This window comes from Drosophila montana, unplaced genomic scaffold, assembly GCF_035044405.1.
Source record: "Drosophila montana isolate Dmon_TW-CO22-7 unplaced genomic scaffold, ASM3504440v1 contig_1505_1, whole genome shotgun sequence".
Lineage (NCBI taxonomy): Eukaryota > Metazoa > Arthropoda > Insecta > Diptera > Drosophilidae > Drosophila > Drosophila montana.
In genome coordinates, this window is record NW_026996452.1 from 4,316,871 (window position 1) to 4,337,472 (window position 20,602).

A 20,602-nucleotide genomic window follows, 5' to 3' on the forward strand; every position below is an offset into this window, starting at 1 on the left:
CAACGCTAGACATTAGTTCTCACCACAACGATCTACTAACCACAGCAAAAAAGTAGCTGAATTAGCATTCTAGCCACTAACTAGCTACAGAGTTGCCAGATGAGATGCCAAAAAAAAGCCAAATCTATTGAAAATTAACTTATTCCGGTTAACGAACTCTGCAATTAGCCACATGTAGCTAGAAGATAACCAAATTGGCAACACTGGCTCGCAGCTTGGAATTTCCCCACATTAGATAATTTCGGCAATGCGTATGCGTCTATAAAAGTGGAGGGTTTTTTTGATTTTCAGTTAATTTGGGCCAAACCTGAAATGGCAACGGACTAGTAGGTAGCTGACGGATAAAAGACCAACTCCAAGACTAACCGAGTGGAATCATTTGCAGCTCGGATACTTCGCCTGTGGTGCCTACCACGCATGGTGAGGTGCGTGGCGCGCTGCTCACCAGTCTCTATGATGAGCTCTACTATAGTTTCGATGGCATACCCTACGCCCAGCCGCCATTGGGTGAGCTGCGCTTTAGAGCTCCGCAGGATGCGCACACTTGGCTGGGCATACGCGACTGTACCGAGCCGAAGGACAAGTGCCTGCAAGTGGCCAGCTTAACAAAGCAGGTTGAGGGTAGCGAGGACTGCCTGTACCTGAATATAGCCGTGAAAAGCGTGAGTTTTTAACCAATTGCACGGATTCAGCTGTATTACGATATAATTTAATATAGCTTAGGAGTGAAAAGCCGTTGCCTGTGATGGTTTATGTGCATGGCGGTGCCTTTAAGAGTGGGGATCCGACAAGGCGCTTCTTTTCACCTGACTATTTCATGCGCGAGCAGGTGATCTACATCAGCATTGGCTATCGACTGGGTCCATTTGGTGGGTATCCGCAAAGAAATCTAGGGCTAAAGCTAATGCTATGTGAACGTGCGCAGGTTTTCTGAGCTTTTCGGATCCGTCGCTGGGCATACCCGGTAATGCGGGCATCAAGGATATTGTGCTGGCCCTCAAGTGGATAAGGGCGAACGTGGGCAGCTTCAATGGCGATGCGAATAACATAACGCTATTCGGGCACAGTTCGGGCAGCTGTTTGGTGCACCTGCTGATGGTGAGCCCGCTGGCGGAGGGACTCTTCGACAAGGTGATACTTTTGTCTGGTTTCCATCCGGATACATGCAATCGGCCCAATATGGAATACGAGCTGGCCAAGCATTTGGGCTACGAGGGCGCCAACAAGGATGTTGAAGTATGGCACTATCTAAATGCTGCAGATCCCAAACTGTTGGCCAAGTCGGACTTTCGACAGTTATACGAACGCCTGCAAAGCTCCGGGTTACCCCTTTTTATGCCGCGAGTGGAGCCGTATGCCACGCACGGTGCTGTGCTGCTGGACGAGCCGCGGATACTGCAGCGCAGCGCTTGGAGCAATCGCCTGCCGATCATCATTGGCAGCACCAGCAACGAGGACTTGTTTAGTAGCACATGTGATATGACAAAGGATGCCGAAGTGCTGAAAGCTTGCCAGGAGCGTCCGGAGTTCATGCTGCCGTATTCCATGCTCCGGCACTGTGAGCCCAGCACGTGTCGCCACCTGGGACAGACGCTGGTGAAGAAGTTTTGTGGCGTGCACAGTTCGGATCTGACAGTATCGCATGCTTCAGGCATATCTGAGATCTTCGCGCACAACGTGTTGCACTACCAGCAGCGGCTGATTAGCGCTCGGCTGGCCTATAGCCAGGCCGAGAATTACCTGTATCGCTTCGACTTTGATTCACCTGATTTCAATCTCTATCGCATACGCTATTGGGGACCCGAAAGGCGTGGCCTTCATCATGCCGATGAATTGTGCTATATTTTTAAGTTGCCCCACACCTTCAAGCTGGACAAATCAAGAGCGGAATACACGACCATTTGCCGCATGATTGCCATGTTTACGGAATTCGCCCGCAGATCCAATCCGAATGCGCCGCTCATCCAATCATTGGTCGACTGGCAGCCTGTCACACAGAATGAACCCACAATGTGTCTGAATATTAATGAGCAACTCAAGTTCATTCCACAGCCGGAGCGTTTGAAGTTAAAGTTCTACGACGAATTGTACAGAAATGCTAAAATGGAACTCATTTAGCGTTGAATCTGTGAGTTCTGATAAGTTACGATAAGAAACCAGCTTGTGTACTTATAGATAATGTATAATAAAAATAAAAATATAATAATAAGTAAACATACATACATGTTATGTCAAATTCCATTTGTTAACATTATGTGTGCATTTTAACATTAAACTGTTAATTACTTGTTAATGCATATGCAAAATTACATGAAGCTGTTCAAAATGATAGATTCAAAACTTTATCTTATCCATTTGTTCACCACTGTAAATAGCATAGCACTGTTAAACTAACATTTAATACAGCAGACAATTGCATTTAAACTGTTAACATGCCGGATCTTATGCTTTGTCCACTACTGTATATCGAATAATATAAGTTATTCGCCAAGTTTCACTAGATCCATGTAAGAGTATTTAGAGTTCTGCCTGGCTGTTTTCCCCCCATATTTTTAACACAAAACAAAAACCTGCTTAATTAATGATAATGAGCCCAACAAATGCACGATAAATCGGTTTCACAAGCCACTACGGTTGGTGTACATGTTTTTATTGCCACCTGTGTACACTCTTTAGCTCTGCGACGTTCTTTTGATTTACTCGGTTTTCAGTTGACAAGCGGCACGCGAGCAGAGCAGACGACCGAGAGATTGTTTAGCATAATGTCAGAGAGGTGTCTACAAGTCATAAAACATAATTAAATACTAATTTTTATTATCATACACATAATAAACAAATATTATAATCGTTATTTTAGCCTGGAGACTTTTGAAATTTCACTGCCCGTGGGCCAGATAAAGGGCGTCAAACGTCGCACTCTCTACGATGACGATTACTTCAGCTTCGAGCGTTTGCCCTTTGCCCAACCGCCGCTGGGCGAGCTGCGCTTCAAGGCGCCGCAGCCGGCAGAGCCCTGGTCCGGCGTGCTGGACTGCACCCACTATGCCGAGAAGCCCGTGCAGAAGGACATTTTCAGTGGTGTCATCGAGGGCAGCGAGGATTGTCTCTATCTGAATGTGTACGCCAAGCAGGTGACTATCTAAAAATCAAATATAACCTGTGATGGATAGCCATAATTGCCCATGTTCCACTGATAACAGCTTAAGACGGCAAAACCCCTGCCTGTTATGGTTTATATTTATGGCGGTGCATTCTCCATGGGCGAGGCCACCCGGGAGCTATATGGGCCGGATTATTTTATGGCTAAAGATGTCGTTCTAGTTACGCTCAACTATCGCGTTGATTGTCTGGGTAAGAATTAAATATCTTATCGTTTGACAATCTCTAAATTTGGATTGTTTTGTTATTGAACAAGTTTCTGTTATCGCTGATAGCTTCCAAAGGGTATAAAGTTCGAGCTTTAGTTAAGATATTTTTGCTTAGATTTGAAAGTTCACCCAATTTACACCTTTTATTGAGTGTAAACAGAAAGTAAAATGAAAATTGATTCCAAGTTTTTTGTAGGTTTTCTTTTATGAGAAAAAACTGCTTTGCTACCTTCTGTACTCGTTTTTTAGCCTTTTCCAGCTTTTTTCAAGCTAACCCAATATATGCTCTCTTCCTTGTTCTCATTCTCACAGGTTTCCTCAGTCTGAAAGACCCCAGCTTGGAGGTGCCTGGCAATGCTGGTCTTAAGGATCAGGTTCTAGCTCTCAAATGGGTCAAGCAATATATTTCCCATTTCAATGGCGATGCTAACAACATAACGGTATTTGGCGAGAGCGCCGGCGGCTGCTCCACCCACTATATGATGTGCACAGAGCAGACGCGTGGACTCTTCCACAAGGCCATACCCATGTCGGGCACCCTGCACAGTAGGCCAAATACGCCGCCCGCAGATTTCGCCTATCGGCTGGCCAAGGCGCACGGCTATGAGGGCGAGAACATTGATCGTCTGGTGTTGGAGCATTTGCGCGGCGTGCCGGCACATCAGCTGGTTAACCACAGCCTGCTCACCGCCGAGGATCGACGCAATGGCCGCAATCATGCTTTTGGGCCCACCGTCGAGCCTTATATCATGCCGGACTGCGTGGCGCCCAAGCGGCAGCTGGAAATGGCGCGCGAGGCGTGGGGCAATGAGCTGCCCGCCATGCTGGGCGGTGTCTCCTTCGAGGGCCTGTTCATGTATTCAGCTCTGAAGGCCAATCTCAAGGACTTGGATAGCTTGCCGCAGGATCCGTTGCGCATCGTGCCCCACGAAGTGCTTGTGCTCAATACGGAAGAGCAGAATCTGGAGTTCAGCAAGAAGCTGATCAAATTGTACTTTGGTGATGCTACACCCAGCTCCGAGCTCATCATGAATTTTATGGATGTGAGTTTGAAACACTTTCTTGAATGTATGTTAAAGACAGCAAGAGGCAACTCCGACCCCCCGACTAGAGCACTCCTTATCTCACATTCTGTACAATTATTTTTGCCTCTTTCAGTACTATTCCTATAAGACCTTTTGGCATGGCTTTCATCGCACTTTGCAAGCCCGCCTGGCCTATGCCAAGGCGCCCACCTATTACTATCGCTTCGACTTTGATTCGCCCGATTTCAATTTCTATCGCAAGATGTTCTGTGGCGATGACATTAAGAAGGGCGTTGCCCATGCGGATGAGCTGAGCTATTTGTTCCGCTGCTCGCAGTCCTGGAAGCTAGACAAAGCATCGGGCGAATATCGCACCATACAGCGCCTGGTGGACATCTGGACATCCTTTGCGGCCACCTCCAATCCCAACTGCGCGGGAACCGCGCATCTAAACTGGCAGCCCGCACAGCAGGAGCAGCCACAGCGTGTGCTTAACATTGGCAATGAGGTGGAGATCATCGTTCAGCCCGAGCACGAGAAGCTGCTCGTCTGGGATAGCCTATATAAAAAAGAGGATTTGTTTTAGGCCTGCTCCAGGTTGAAAGGCTACCTCCAACCTCCTACTCTTGCGCTGAGTGAGTTGTAGCCACATGTAAATAAACCGTATAATAGCATATGAGAGTTGTTTGAAATTATTCACCTCTTTTTGGTACACCTGTATACGATAGGGTTTATTTCAAATTTTGAAAATTTCAGAAATATTTACTCAGAAGTACACAATATTTGTATAAAGGCCCCTCTAATATAGTATATTATAAATTTCAATTAGCACTCTCGACTATAAAAAGCTTTTTAAGAAAATAAAAGAATTCAAATGAGTCTCAAATTTAATAAAATGCAGTTCATTTTGTCAGTATGTTGCAGCTTAAGCAATAATTATGAGCGTTATATAGGTCTATAAACTGTTATTTATCTTATCTTTTTGTGATGTGTATTATTTTGGCTTATAGTGCTGGTACTCTTAAGAAATATCAAAAGATAAACTTATCTTAAACTTATATTTTACTATAATAAAATGTTAGATTATCTAAATTCCCCACAACAATCGCCTTACCAATGCCAAAATTGGCAATCAAGTTCTCACCACAACGCTAGACATTAGTTCTCACCACAACGATCTACTAACCACAGCAAAAAAGTAGCTGAATTAGCATTCTAGCCACTAACTAGCTACAGAGTTGCCAGATGAGATGCCAAAAAAAGCCAAATCTATTGAAAATTAACTTATTCCGGTTAACGAACTCTGCAATTAGCCACATGTAGCTAGAAGATAACCAAATTGGCAACACTGGCTCGCAGCTTGGAATTTCCCCACATTAGATAATTTCGGCAATGCGTATGCGTCTATAAAAGTGGAGGGTTTTTTGGATTTTCAGTTAATTTGGGCCAAACCTGAAATGGCAACGGACTAGTAGGTAGCTGACGGATAAAAGACCAACTCCAAGACTAACCGAGTGGAATCATTTGCAGCTCGGATACTTCGCCTGTGGTGCCTACCACGCATGGTGAGGTGCGTGGCGCGCTGCTCACCAGTCTCTATGATGAGCTCTACTATAGTTTCGATGGCATACCCTACGCCCAGCCGCCATTGGGTGAGCTGCGCTTTAGAGCTCCGCAGGATGCGCACACTTGGCTGGGCATACGCGACTGTACCGAGCCGAAGGACAAGTGCCTGCAAGTGGCCAGCTTAACAAAGCAGGTTGAAGGTAGCGAGGACTGCCTGTACCTGAATATAGCCGTGAAAAGCGTGAGTTTTTAACCAATTGCACGGATTCAGCTGTATTACGATATAATTTAATATAGCTTAGGAGTGAAAAGCCGTTGCCTGTGATGGTTTATGTGCATGGCGGTGCCTTTAAGAGTGGGGATCCGACAAGGCGCTTCTTTTCACCTGACTATTTCATGCGCGAGCAGGTGATCTACATCAGCATTGGCTATCGACTGGGTCCATTTGGTGGGTATCCGCAAAGAAATCTAGGGCTAAAGCTAATGCTATGTGAACGTGCGCAGGTTTTCTGAGCTTTTCGGATCCGTCGCTGGGCATACCCGGTAATGCGGGCATCAAGGATATTGTGCTGGCCCTCAAGTGGATAAGGGCGAACGTGGGCAGCTTCAATGGCGATGCGAATAACATAACGCTATTCGGGCACAGTTCGGGCAGCTGTTTGGTGCACCTGCTGATGGTGAGCCCGCTGGCGGAGGGACTCTTCGACAAGGTGATACTTTTGTCTGGTTTCCATCCGGATACATGCAATCGGCCCAATATGGAATACGAGCTGGCCAAGCATTTGGGCTACGAGGGCGCCAACAAGGATGTTGAAGTATGGCACCATCTAAATGCTGCAGATCCCAAACTGTTGGCCAAGTCGGACTTTCGACAGTTATACGAACGCCTGCAAAGCTCCGGGTTACCCCTTTTTATGCCGCGAGTGGAGCCGTATGCCACGCACGGTGCTGTGCTGCTGGTCGAGCCGAGGATACTGCAGCGCAGCGCTTGGAGCAATCGCCTGCCGATCATCATTGGCAGCACCAGCAACGAGGACTTGTTTAGTAGCACATGTGATATGACAAAGGATGCCGAAGTGCTGAAAGCTTGCCAGGAGCGTCCGGAGTTCATGCTGCCGTATTCCATGCTCCGGCACTGTGAGCCCAGCACGTGTCGCCACCTGGGACAGACGCTGGTGAAGAAGTTTTGTGGCGTGCACAGTTCGGATCTGACAGTATCGCATGCTTCAGGCATATCTGAGATCTTCGCGCACAACGTGTTGCACTACCAGCAGCGGCTGATTAGCGCTCGGCTGGCCTATAGCCAGGCCGAGAATTACCTGTATCGCTTCGACTTTGATTCACCTGATTTCAATCTCTATCGCATACGCTATTGGGGACCCGAAAGGCGTGGCCTTCATCATGCCGATGAATTGTGCTATATTTTTAAGTTGCCCCACACCTTCAAGCTGGACAAATCAAGAGCGGAATACACGACCATTTGCCGCATGATTGCCATGTTTACGGAATTCGCCCGCAGATCCAATCCGAATGCGCCGCTCATCCAATCATTGGTCGACTGGCAGCCTGTCACACAGAATGAACCCACAATGTGTCTGAATATTAATGAGCAACTCAAGTTCATTCCACAGCCGGAGCGTTTGAAGTTAAAGTTCTACGACGAATTGTACAGAAATGCTAAAATGGAACTCATTTAGCGTTGAATCTGTGAGTTCTGATAAGTTACGATAAGAAACCAGCTTGTGTACTTATAGATAATGTATAATAAAAATAAAAATATAATAATAAGTAAACATACATACATGTTATGTCAAATTCCATTTGTTAACATTATGTGTGCATTTTAACATTAAACTGTTAATTACTTGTTAATGCATATGCAAAATTACATGAAGCTGTTCAAAATGATAGATTCAAAACTTTATCTTATCCATTTGTTCACCACTGTAAATAGCATAGCACTGTTAAACTAACATTTAATACAGCAGACAATTGCATTTAAACTGTTAACATGCCGGATCTTATGCTTTGTCCACTACTGTATATCGAATAATATAAGTTATTCGCCAAGTTTCACTAGATCCATGTAAGAGTATTTAGAGTTCTGCCTGGCTGTTTTTCCCCCATATTTTTAACACAAAAAAAAAACCTGCTTAATTAATGATAATGAGCCCAACAAATGCACGATAAATCGGTTTCACAAGCCACTACGGTTGGTGTACATGTTTTTATTGCCACCTGTGTACACTCTTTAGCTCTGCGACGTTCTTTTGATTTACTCGGTTTTCAGTTGACAAGCGGCACGCGAGCAGAGCAGACGACCGAGAGATTGTTTAGCATAATGTCAGAGAGGTGTCTACAAGTCATAAAACATAATTAAATACTAATTTTTATTATCATACACATAATAAACAAATATTATAATCGTTATTTTAGCCTGGAGACTTTTGAAATTTCACTGCCCGTGGGCCAGATAAAGGGCGTCAAACGTCGCACTCTCTACGATGACGATTACTTCAGCTTCGAGCGTTTGCCCTTTGCCCAACCGCCGCTGGGCGAGCTGCGCTTCAAGGCGCCGCAGCCGGCAGAGCCCTGGTCCGGCGTGCTGGACTGCACCCACTATGCCGAGAAGCCCGTGCAGAAGGCCATGTTAACTGATGTCATCGAGGGCAGCGAGGATTGTCTCTATCTGAATGTGTACGCCAAGCAGGTGACTATCTAAAAATCAAATATAACCTGTGATGGATAGCCATAATTGCCCATGTTCCACTGATAACAGCTTAAGACGGCAAAACCCCTGCCTGTTATGGTTTATATTTATGGCGGTGCATTCTCCATGGGCGAGGCCACCCGGGAGCTATATGGGCCGGATTATTTTATGGCTAAAGATGTCGTTCTAGTTACGCTCAACTATCGCGTTGATTGTCTGGGTAAGAATTAAATATCTTATCGTTTGACAATCTCTAAATTTGGATTGTTTTGTTATTGAACAAGTTTCTGTTATCGCTGATAGCTTCCAAAGGGTATAAAGTTCGAGCTTTAGTTAAGATATTTTTGCTTAGATTTGAAAGTTCACCCAATTTACACCTTTTATTGAGTGTAAACAGAAAGTAAAATGAAAATTGATTCCAAGTTTTTTGTAGGTTTTCTTTTATGAGAAAAAACTGCTTTGCTACCTTCTGTACTCGTTTTTTAGCCTTTTCCAGCTTTTTTCAAGCTAACCCAACTTGTGCTCTCTTCCTTGTTCTCATTCTTACAGGTTTCCTCAGTCTGAAAGACCCCAGCTTGGAGGTGCCTGGCAATGCTGGACTTAAGGATCAGGTTCTAGCTCTCAAATGGGTCAAGCAATATATTTCCCATTTCAATGGCGATGCTAACAACATAACGGTATTTGGCGAGAGCGCCGGCGGCTGCTCCACCCACTATATGATGTGCACAGAGCAGACGCGTGGACTCTTCCACAAGGCCATACCCATGTCGGGCACCCTGCACAATTACTGGTCAAATACGCCGACCGCAGATTTCGCCTATCGGCTGGCCAAGGCGCACGGCTATGAGGGCGACAACATTGATCGTCTGGTGTTGGAGCATTTGCGCGGCGTGGCGCCACATCAGCTGGTTAACCACAGCCTGCTCACCGCCGAGGAACGACGCAATGGCCTCATCTATGCTTTTGGGCCCACCGTCGAGCCGTATATCATGCCGGACTGCGTGGCGCCGAAGCGGCAGCTGGAAATGGCGCGCGAGGCTTGGAGCAATGAGCTGCCCGCCATGCTGGGCGGTGTCTCCTTCGAGGGCCTGTTCATGTATCCAGCTCTGAAGGCCAATCTTAAGGGCTTGGATAGCTTGCCGCAGGATCCGTTGCGCATCATGCCCCACGAAGTGCTTGTGCTCAATACGGAACAGCAGAATCTGGAGTTCAGCAAGAAGCTGATCGAATTGTACTTTGGTGATGCTACACCCAGCTCCGAGCTCATCATGAATTTTATGGATGTGAGTTTGAAACACTTTCTTGTACCCTGTACCCATTCAAAATGGAAAAAGGGTATATTAGTTTTATAAGAATGTATGTTAAAGTCAGCAGGAGGCAACTCCGACCCCCCGACTAGAGCAATCTTTATCTCACATTCTGTACAATTAATTTCTGCCTCTTTCAGTACTATTCCTATAAGATCTTCTGGCATGGCTTTCATCGCACTTTGCAAGCCCGCCTGGCCTATGCCAAGGCGCCCACCTATTACTATCGCTTCGACTTTGATTCGCCCGATTTCAATTTCTTTCGCAAGAAGTTCTGTGGCGATGACATTCAGAAGGGCGTTGCCCATGCGGATGAGCTGAGCTATTTGTTCCGCAACTCGCAGTCCTGGAAGCTGGACAAAGCATCGGGCGAATATCGCACCATACAGCGCCTGGTGGACATCTGGACATCCTTTGCGGCCACCTCCAATCCCAACTGCGCGGGAACCGCGCATCTAAACTGGCAGCCCGCACAGCAGGAGCAGCCACAGCGTGTGCTTAACATTGGCAATGAGGTGGAGATCATCGTTCAGCCCGAGCACGAGAAGCTGCTCGTCTGGGATAGCCTATATAAAAAAGAGGATTTGTTTTAGGCCTGCTCCAGGTTGAAAGGCTACCTCCAACCTCCTACTCTTGCGCTGAGTGAGTTGTAGCCACATGTAAATAAACCGTATAATAGCATATGAGAGTTGTTTGAAATTATTCACCTCTTTTTGGTACACCTGTATACGTATACCAAGTTTATTTGGTATTTTGAAAATTTCAGAAATATTGACTCAGCAATACACAATTTACTAGTATTAGTATTTTATAAATTGCAATTAGCACTCATAACTTAGTATTAAAAGCTTTTTAAATAATGTTTTTGAAAAAATAAAAGAATTCAAATGAGTTTCAAATTTAATATTCCTAGGTATTACTTTATTTAAACATTTCTTAATTGGACTCTTCTAGGCACTTCTCAATTAGTTTTAATTTATTTTGTTTTTTTTTTTGTTATTTATTTTTTTCAAACCTTTATTAGTTGATTAGGAGATTTCTTTCATACGCCATTTTAAGAGAATTTCTCAATTTGTTACCATCGTTTTCTGAAGTTTTCCTTTTTTGTGATAAGAAAATCATGTACAAAATGGTTTTCTGCGTTTTTGCTCTCCTGTCAATTTTCAACTAAACTTCGTTTGTCTCGCCTTATAACATGGCTCTCTTTGTTTTCAATTCTGTATAGTTTTCGTACTACAATTTTTTTTTGATAGTTTTATAATTTGATACGTTAAGCTAGCTCTGAAATTACTATTCTGCTTGTATTGCAATTAGATACTCTCCAATTGAGCAACAAGGTTTTACAGCTTGTTGAGCCATCGTCTGACCTTACGGATCATAATATCAATCTTCTCTTTTATCTTTATATACTTAGTATAGTTTCAATTTCTTATAGAAGGAATCCCACAAGTGCAGTTCCTTACTCTCGGGCAGTTCAATAAACTGAAGATTTGTGCCAATGTTAAGGCACATTGGAGTACCGTGTGATTTGAGGGCCTCCCAAGTGGCAGGTTTGAGAATTTCGCAATTGGGATCATCGTGTGCCGCGAATGCCGTCCACATGCCTATCATCCGTTCGATGGTGCGGTATTCAAACGAGGTCTTCTCCAATTTGTAAGATGGTATGCAGTAAAACAAATAGAGGAAATCATCGGCATGGCAAACACCACGCTCATTGCGTCCACACACCATGATGCGAGCATAGTTGAAGCTATGCGAGTCGAAATCAAAGCGATAGAGGTAGGTGGGCGCGCTTGACGCATAGGCCAGCCGGGCGAGGACAGTTCGATGGATAGCATGCCAGAAGTGCTTGCAAGAGAGCAGATGCAGGCACTCCTTGAACTCCATGTGCTCTCGGGTGGCATCGTCGAAATATGAGATCTTCAGACGTCTAACGTGAGCCTGAATCTCTGCCGGCGTGCATGAAAAGCGCACCTCTCTGGGTATTAAGGCTTCGAATGCGCTCAGCATGTACTCCATATCACCCGTTATATGCTGGTAGAACACCAAGCCCTCGAAGGAGGTGCCTCCAATGATAACGGGTAGCTTATTGCCCCAGGCGTGGGATAGACTCTGGCAAGGCGGCATGGAGATCACACAGCTTTCGCTCACGTAGGGCTCAACGACGGGTCCAAACGGAATCAGCACGTAATCACGTTTATCCTCCTTCATGATCAACCTTCTACAGCCACTGATGTCCTTTGCTGGGATGCTCTGCAGAAAGCGAAATATTTCCTGGTCATTTTCATCGCCTTCGTAGCCCAGCTTACAGGCCAGCCAATAGGGCTTGGCGTACTGGGTCTCATCGATCCATTCACATAGCGATGATCCCGACATGAGAATGGCCTTGTGGAAGAGTCCTCGTGTCTGTTCCGTGCTCATCATTATCTGAGTGGAAGCAGCGCCCGCACTTATGCCCATTAGTGTAATGTTGTTTGGATCACCGTTGAAGTTAGCGATGTTTTTGTGTATCCAGCGCAGGGCCATTACCTGATCCTTGAGCCCAGCATTGCCAGGTACATCCAAGTCCGGATCCGAGAGGCTGAGGAAACCTGTAATAAGAGAGATTAGTCTTGATACCAGCTAAAATAAAGGCAAGCAAAGGAATGCAGACTAAGTGTAACAAATTTTGCAAATTCGCAAATATTGCAGTTTATTTCTTCCCCAACCATCCCGCCACCACAGAACTCGAAATTCTATATCATCCACAGTTTAAACATAGAATGAGATGATGAGATCCTTCTAACAATCGCTTGCAATTTTCTTTCTTATTCTTCTTCTATTCGTACACTCACCCAAAGCTCCCAGCCTGTAGTTAAGTGTGACTAGAATAACTTCCTTTTGCATAAAGTAATCTGGACTGTGAACATCCCTTGTGGCCTCGCCAATCTGAAAACCCCCACCATAGATCCAGACCATGACGGGTAATGGGTTTTCCGACTTAAGGCTTTTGGAGTACACATTTAAGTAGAGGCAATCTTCCGAACCCTCGATCGAACGCAGCACCAAATGTCGGTGCATGGGCTTTGAACGTGGATACGTGCAGTCCAGGATGTGGGTCCACGTCTCCGGTGGTTGGGGCGCCCTAAAACGCAGCTCACCCAACGGCGGCTTGGCATAGGGTATGCCCTCGAAGGCAAAGTAGAGCTCTTCGTCGTAGAGAGTCTTACGCTGAAGGCCGCGCACCCGTCCGTACTCGGTGTCCAGGACCGTTTCGATATCAGTGGCCAGATTGTACTGGACCATCCTGTGAGCGATGCTCCTTTAAATAAATGAAAATGCATATTGAGTGTCCTCTTATAGCAAACTTGTGTCACCTACTTGGTGGCCAGCCTAAAGCGCTCCGTAGCACACACTTTCACATTCATTTCGGCGGAGTATCACATGCTTGTCGCCCCATTCAGAAAGAATGTCTTACTTATTTACAGGACGCATAAGGATATGTTTATTGGGTATCTCTTTCATCTAGTACAGTGTGGCTGCCTGTCAGCACTTTTCCCCCCTTCACTTGTTTCAATTTGAAATAGAAAATATATTTGAAAATATTTCGTGAGAAACAAAGTGCCTTGCCTACTTTTTGAGGCAATCAAAACTATTAAAGATTGTCGAAATATCATTTATCAATTTTTTGCTTTTTTTTTAAAGATCGTCTATAATTTTAAAAACAATTTTTTGTATTTGTTTACCACATGATAAATCCAGTTTAATCTTTGCGTACTTCAATTAAGTAAAACAACAATTATATTAGCAAACTAGTTCTATAATTGTTTTGTGGCTTATAAAGCAATTATATATCTATACTAGCGGGTATTGCCTGGCCTTGCTCGTGGAAAGTTTTGTGCGAAAATTTTTAGATATTACCTTTCCACTAAGTATACGGCCGTGGAAAATTGAAATCTACCCGTCTTGATCTCTACTTCTATTTAAAATATGTTTCAAGTGTTCAAGAATCAACGGTTTCCCGTCATGTTAGACTTGTGGTGAACATTTTGAAACTGATGAACAAACTTTCGTGTGGAATTTCCGAAATCGCTGAAACACGTTTTCATTAATTTCATTAATTCATTTCATTAATTATGTAAGGCTTTGAAAATAATTTTGAAGCAAATCGGACAAAACTTAAAACTTCTCCAAAAAAATCTTAGAATCGCACTTTCCACCGAAGAAGCTTAGATTCTGCGAAAAGTGTGAAAATGAATTTGAGCGCGAAACGTCACCCATCAAATCTTTGACCCCCATTTCCACCTAAGAGGATTGCATTTTTCGAAAAGTGTGAAACACGCCTCAAATAAATTTGAACAAAGATCTTTGAAAATGAGATTGAGGCCGATCGGATGCTAAACAAAAAGTTGCATACAAACGTTTTTCGCGATTTTCCCACAATTGCGGGTGGAATTTTAACGTGTACCTTTATCATGTAAGGCAACTACGTGGAGAATGTCAGCTTCCCAGCTCTTACGATTTGGGCTGTGCGGTGATCACCAATCAATCAGTCAGTCAGTCAGTCAGTCAGTCAGGACAAACATTTTAATATATAGAGATAATACAGCAATAAATAAACTTATGGCTTCGACTCTGGACGAAGTTGGAGATGGGCGCGTGTCGTGAATGAATGAACGTGACACGAATTTTCATAATTACTTTGATAAAAGGCATTGACGTTTATTTTGTAGTTCACAAATATTTTATATAAAATTATAAAATGATTGGATAACAGAATAAATAAATAATTTCCTTAAAATATATTATTAATTTTGGTCAACCTTTGGATGTTTTCCGTTTCGTCTGCCTATAAAAAAGTATTACGACATGCGCTCTTATCTTATTTTACAATTTACTAGACTATATGTATATATATATATATATATATATATGTATATATGTATACATATATATATTTATTTAACCAACGATCTCACAAGCCTCTTAAACCTTTGATGTGATGACCCAAATATTATACAATATCAAACTGTCGACCTTACGCTCACCTAACACAATTTCAGTTTCTTATAGAAGCTATCCCAGAGTTTCAGCTGCTTGATCTCGGGCAATTCTATGAACTGCAGTTGTCGTCCAATGTTTAGGCACTTTGGAGTAGAGTTCGAGTCGAGGGCCTCCCAGCAGACAGGCAACACCTGAGCGCAGTTGGGATCATTGTGCGTCGCGAATGCCGTCCACATGCCAACCAGGCGCTCGATAGTCAGGTATTCCGGCGAAAACTTGTCCAGCTTGTAGGCTGGGACGCAGTAGAACAAATAGAAGAGATCATCCGCGTGTGAGACGCCTCTTTCATGGCGGCCACACACCATAATGCGATAGTGATTGAAGGTGGGCGAGTCGAAGTCAAAGCGATACAGATAGGTGGGCTTGGTCGGCGCATAGGCCAGCCGGGCGAGTACGGTTCGATGGATACCATGCCAAAAGTGCTTAAAGGAAAGCAATTGCAGGCACTCCTTGAACTCCATGCGGCCTCGAGTGGGATCGTCGAAGGATGACACCTTGAGGTGTCTGATGTGTTCCTTAAGCTCCGCTGGCGTGGACACATCGCGCACCTCTCTGGGTATTAAGGCTTCAAAGGCGCTAAGTAGATGCTCCGTATCCCGCATTACGAACTGGTAGGAGAAGAGGCCCTCGAAGGAAGTGCCACCAATGATTACGGGCAGTTCATTGCCCCAGGCCTGGGACAGCATCTCCTCAGGTGGCCTGAAGATCACACAGTTGGCGCTCACATAAGGTTCTACGACGGGTCCAAAGGGAAACAGTATATAATCACGTAACTCCTCCTGGTTTTGCAGCGTTGTACAGCTGGCAATTTCTCTAGCCGAGGCTCGCTGTAGAAAACGAAAGACTTCCTTCTCATTGTCGCTGCCCGCATAGCCCAGCTGGCAGGCCAGCCGATGGGACCAGTTGTGCTGGGGCTCCCGGGCCCAGCCACAGAGCGATGAGCCCGACATGAGAATGGCCTTGTGGAAGAGTCCTCGTGTCTGTTCCGTGCTCATCATTATCTGAGTGGATGCAGCGCCCGCACTGATGCCCATTAATGTAATGTTGTTTGGATCACCGTTGAAGTTAGCGATGTTGTTGTGTATCCAACGCAGGGCCATTACCTGATCCTTGAGTCCAGCATTGCCAGGTACATCCAAGTCCCGATCGGAGAGGCTGAGAAAACCTGTGACAAAGGCATGTATTATTATATAAATTACATTCGCAAAATATAACATATTTATTATTCAATTACAATTCCCTTTTTGCCATTTGAATTTTGGTTTTATAAGTAGTTTGGACTGTAAGGCATTCTGTTAAGTTAACAGCTTCAACATTTACATAGCTTTAACATGTCTGTTAGCTAACCCATATATAAGCATAAGCATGTAGGTAAAGAAAATCTGGTATACGTATGCCGGGTTGCTGTTAACTTTTACGGGAATGGAAGAGAGCCGCACATATTATTAATACAAAATTAATAATTATACTTTTTATCGCAATACAGGTGGGTTGTACGCCCAATAACGTTAATCACAGCATGTAATTTAGATTGCCGACACGCTAACGAGTGCTCTACTTATACATACACAATAAAGAGTGTGAGAGTGAGAGCAAATTTCACAGAATTTCGAAATTTTACCGCACTCTTCAAACTCATCCTGAGATTAAATAAGCACTCACCTAAAGCGCCCAGCCTGTAGTTAAGTGTGACTAGAATAACATCCTTCTGCATAAAGTAATCTGGACTGTGAACATCCCTTGTGGCCTCGCCAATCTGAAAACCCCCACCATAGATCCACACCATGACGGGCAGGGGCTTTTCCGACTTAAGTTTCTTTGCGTACACATTTAGGTATAGGCAATCCTCGGAACCCTCGACCACATGCATCACAAAATGCTGTTGCATGGGCTTTGCGCGTCCATACGTGCAATCTCTGATGCCCTTCCAGGGTTCTGGGGGCTGTGGCGCCCTAAAACGTAGCTCACCCAACGGCGGCTTGGCATAGGGTATGCCCTCGAAGGCAAAGTAGAGCTCCTGCTCGTAGAGGGTCTTACGCTGGAGGCCGCGCACCCGACCATATTGGGTTTCGAGCACCGCCGTGACCTTTGTGGCCAGTGTGTATTGCACGATCTTGTGGCCGATGAGCCTGCCATTGGATTAGAGTAGAGCAATCGAAATTCATATTATTGGCCTGATAAACGAGTTGATCGTATCTTATCGCTGAACTTTTGCTGGCTGTTGGCATTTACGATGCCATTGACAGCGATTAAATGGGAAGACTCATGTCACCTACTTGGTGCCCAGCTTCAGCAGATCCGCAACACCCATTTGCACATTCATGTTCGATGGGTATTACGTCCAATTTCAGTGACTGGCGTTGCTTTCACTTCCGTCCCTAGCAATTGACAAGCTGCAACTGAACGTTCAACTAGAATAGGGCCTATCTACGAATGCTCGTACGCGCACCCAATTTTCATACACAGTGGTAACTCGCTAACGGCAACTTGGTTATTAATTTGTGAAGAGAAATGGACTCGGAAATGCTTGACAGTATAAATTTTGATAAATTTTTGACACATGATGCTTACATTTTGGAATGAAATATAATTAAATATATGATCTTTTAATTATTCGCTGAAACATTTGCTGTTAAATTTCATGACGTTCTTATGTTAATTGAAAATTTGCCTTAGCCAGTGTTTACTGTATGTAGTTATTACAATCTTCGAAGCGGCCGGAGTCTCCCAGTTGATGTTTTAATCACGAACGACAAAAGCGACCGCTTATCTCGATAGACGACGCTGTTGTTGCTCTTATTGAAAAACATATGGCAATGGGAGCATGAAAACTTTATTGATAATGCCCGTTGTACCGGGCAGTACAGAGAGCGCTACTACAACAATTTCCAGACAGCTGTTCGTGTTGTTAACGTTTAATGGGCCGCAAAACCTGGTTGACATTGTTGTTGTTGCTTGTTGCTTGTTGCTGATTTAAAAAATATAAAAATATAAGTGGATTTTTATGTGTGCTCAGGTTGTAAGATCACAATTAACACTATTAAATATTATTTTATCTACTTGAGCAAAAGGGCATACTTGCATCACAGACTAATTGCGTTCTTTCCAGCTATTAAATCAGTTTACTGTAGTTAAAACGAGGTTTTAAGTTTAGCTGTTATATTGGTATAACAGTTTTTCCTGTAGGTAACACTAGACTCTCTGCTTAACAGAGCGCTGTTAAGTTTTAGTTACATGCAGTCGCATAACATGCTCGAAGTGTTTTATTACTGAAAAATATTAGCATTAAATATAGATAATTTGATTATTTGGTTTATTTGTGTAATTTAATTTTATAAATTTATTAGCTCAAAAGGAATTTGTTCTCTGTTTTGATTTGCTTATAAATATAAGCTTATATTATAAAAGCTGATAAAGCTTTTTAAACTGCAAAAAATACTTCACTGCCAATAAACATTTATTTATTTTGAAACGAACACACGATATGCTATTTTGATTGCAGTTTATTGAACTCAGGTAAGCTTGTATATAAAAGAAAAGTAAACATGAATGAGGATTCCCAGCTGCGCAACATTTGTTTCAGCTGAATTCAGGGATTCGAACACGGAACTTTCTTGTGCAGCCGTTTATTGGAACTTGAACCTGAAAGATCTGACTGTTCGGAGTGAAGCCAATTCATTTTTAAACAAAACTATGTTTAGTTTCGGAACACACACATCAAAATTATAATATGTTAAAATTAAGTCGTGGCCACAGCTCTAATAATCTGGTAAAAACTTTAATACTAAAGTACTCGAAATGCACAGCCACAAGCACTGTAGAGCTGCCCATGGGCAAGGTAAAGGGCACACATGAGGAGGGTCACTGTGGCAACGACTTTTACAGCTTCAGAGGCATACCCTATGGCAAGCCTCCGATCAGGGACTTGCGTTTTAGCCCAACGCAACCGGCGGAGCCATGGGGCAATACCGTTCTAGATTGCACCAAGGATCGCCCCGTACCCATGCAAGTGGGCATGTCTACAAACCAAATCACTGGCAGCGAGGATTGTCTGTACATAAATGTGTATACCAAGCATGTTAGTAGCCATCAGTTTCCATTGTGTTGTGCATTTACAGGGTATTCGTATTTACAGTTCGATGAGTCTGAGAAGAAATTGCCGGTTATTGTGAACTTTACCCCTGGTGGCTTTTGCACGGGCGGCGCCATAACCGACAAATTCGGTCCTCAGTATCTTATGCGCGAGGATATCGTGTATGTTATGTTCAATTATCGGCTCAGTGCGCTCGGTTTCCTCAGGATCAACTGCCCAGAGTTGGGCGTATCCGGCAATGCCGGCCTGCACGACCATCTGACCGCAATGCGTTGGGTGCAGAAATACATCTCGTACTTCAATGGGGATCCCGATAATATAACCATTATGGGCACTAGCTCGGGTGGGGCCATGGTGGACTTTATGATGTGCGCACCACAGGCGTCTGGCCTGTTCCATCGGGCCGTCATGATGTCGGGCACAATGACCTGCCCCTGGGCTATTTTGCCTTATGCAGATGATCACTTCTGCCGCCTGGCATGGGAAAGGGGCTACAGGGGTGACACCAAGGCAACGGAAATACTGAAATTCCTGCGCTCCCTGCCCGCCGAGGAGGTAGTGCGCCTGAATCATTTCGACGACTGCGACTATCTCTTTGGACATCTGTATCCGTTTGCGCCACTGGTTCAGGCCCCATCCGGCAACGGTGGCGGCAATGATGCTCTGATTAAGGGCTCCGTTGTAGAGATGTATCGCACGGCTTGGTCCGTGGATGTGCCGCTGCTGATAGGCGGCACCTCGTTCGAAGGTCTCTTTATGTATCCCAAATACAGGGACAGCAAGGGAAAAATGCTGAAAATGCTAAAGAAAAATCCGGCTTTTGCGCTACCCTATGAAATCCATACGAAACTATCGAAGAGAGAGCGTGAGGAGGCCGCCGCAGAGCTCTTGCGCTTCCATTTTGGACATCGTCCCATAGATGAAAATAGTGGAATCCAGCTGCTAGATGTGAGTAGGGCTTACTCGTGTCTTGAAGCCATGTCAAATGTTGATTTGTCTTTATTTTTCAGCTCTTCAGCTATAAGCTCTTTTGGCACGGCATTCATCGCGTGGTGCTCTCCCGACTCGCTCATGCCAAGGCGCCCACGTATCTTTACCGGTTCAGCTACGATTCGCCCACGCCCATTGTGCGACCCTATTTCACCGGTAAGGATATTACGTGCGGCGTTTGTCATGCGGAAGACATGGCCTATTTATTCCCACTCAAGAATCGTACGCCTCGCATGAGTGAGGATGAGAATCTTATCACACAGCGAATGGTTGGCATCCTGACGACATTTGCTCGCACCGGAAATCCAAATTGTGTAGAAACAAAAAGTGTATTATGGAAGCCTTTGAGGAATGAGGATCCGTTCCAGGCCATGTTAATCGACCAGAAGCTGAAATTCGGCACTCAGTCTGAGAAGGATGTCTTGTTGATGTGGAATAAGCTATACGATAATCACAATAGCTTACTCTTTGGTGGATGATATTCGCAGATGTGAACAGAT

At 44.5% G+C, this 20,602-nt stretch overlaps 4 protein-coding genes across 4 annotated transcripts; 2 read left to right on the forward strand and 2 right to left on the reverse strand.

The window, feature by feature from the left end:
• Positions 1 to 181: 181 nt before the first annotated feature.
• LOC135433189 (uncharacterized) lies at positions 182 to 5,069 on the forward strand. Its single transcript, XM_064689184.1, has 9 exons — positions 182 to 326; positions 386 to 662; positions 719 to 869; positions 926 to 2,113; positions 2,593 to 2,773; positions 2,858 to 3,131; positions 3,201 to 3,351; positions 3,681 to 4,411; positions 4,527 to 5,069. The coding sequence occupies exons 1-9, from the start codon at positions 313 to 315 to the stop codon at positions 4,977 to 4,979; spliced, it is 3,420 nt and encodes a 1,139-aa protein (XP_064545254.1). The 5' UTR covers positions 182 to 312; the 3' UTR covers positions 4,980 to 5,069.
• A 757-nt stretch (positions 5,070 to 5,826) lies between these two features.
• LOC135433198 (uncharacterized) lies at positions 5,827 to 20,601 on the forward strand. The gene is made up of 12 exons (XM_064689196.1): positions 5,827 to 5,864; positions 5,924 to 6,200; positions 6,257 to 6,407; positions 6,464 to 7,651; positions 8,131 to 8,311; positions 8,396 to 8,669; positions 8,739 to 8,889; positions 9,219 to 9,952; positions 10,117 to 10,563; positions 18,717 to 19,097; positions 19,155 to 20,060; positions 20,123 to 20,601. Exons 1-12 carry the CDS (start codon positions 5,851 to 5,853, stop codon positions 20,579 to 20,581), a joined length of 5,163 nt encoding a protein of 1,720 aa, XP_064545266.1. The 5' UTR covers positions 5,827 to 5,850; the 3' UTR covers positions 20,582 to 20,601.
• On the reverse strand, positions 10,928 to 13,545 carry LOC135436722 (esterase B1-like). The gene is made up of 3 exons (XM_064694418.1): positions 13,337 to 13,545; positions 12,811 to 13,277; positions 10,928 to 12,567 (listed from the first exon to the last, which is right to left on the reverse strand). Exons 1-3 carry the CDS (start codon positions 13,381 to 13,383, stop codon positions 11,387 to 11,389), a joined length of 1,695 nt encoding a protein of 564 aa, XP_064550488.1. The 5' UTR covers positions 13,384 to 13,545; the 3' UTR covers positions 10,928 to 11,386.
• Positions 14,653 to 17,592, reverse strand: LOC135436712 (esterase B1-like). The gene is made up of 4 exons (XM_064694408.1): positions 17,296 to 17,592; positions 16,682 to 17,148; positions 15,004 to 16,184; positions 14,653 to 14,804 (listed from the first exon to the last, which is right to left on the reverse strand). Exons 1-3 carry the CDS (start codon positions 17,340 to 17,342, stop codon positions 15,004 to 15,006), a joined length of 1,695 nt encoding a protein of 564 aa, XP_064550478.1. The 5' UTR covers positions 17,343 to 17,592; the 3' UTR covers positions 14,653 to 14,804.
• Position 20,602: the final 1 nt, after the last annotated feature.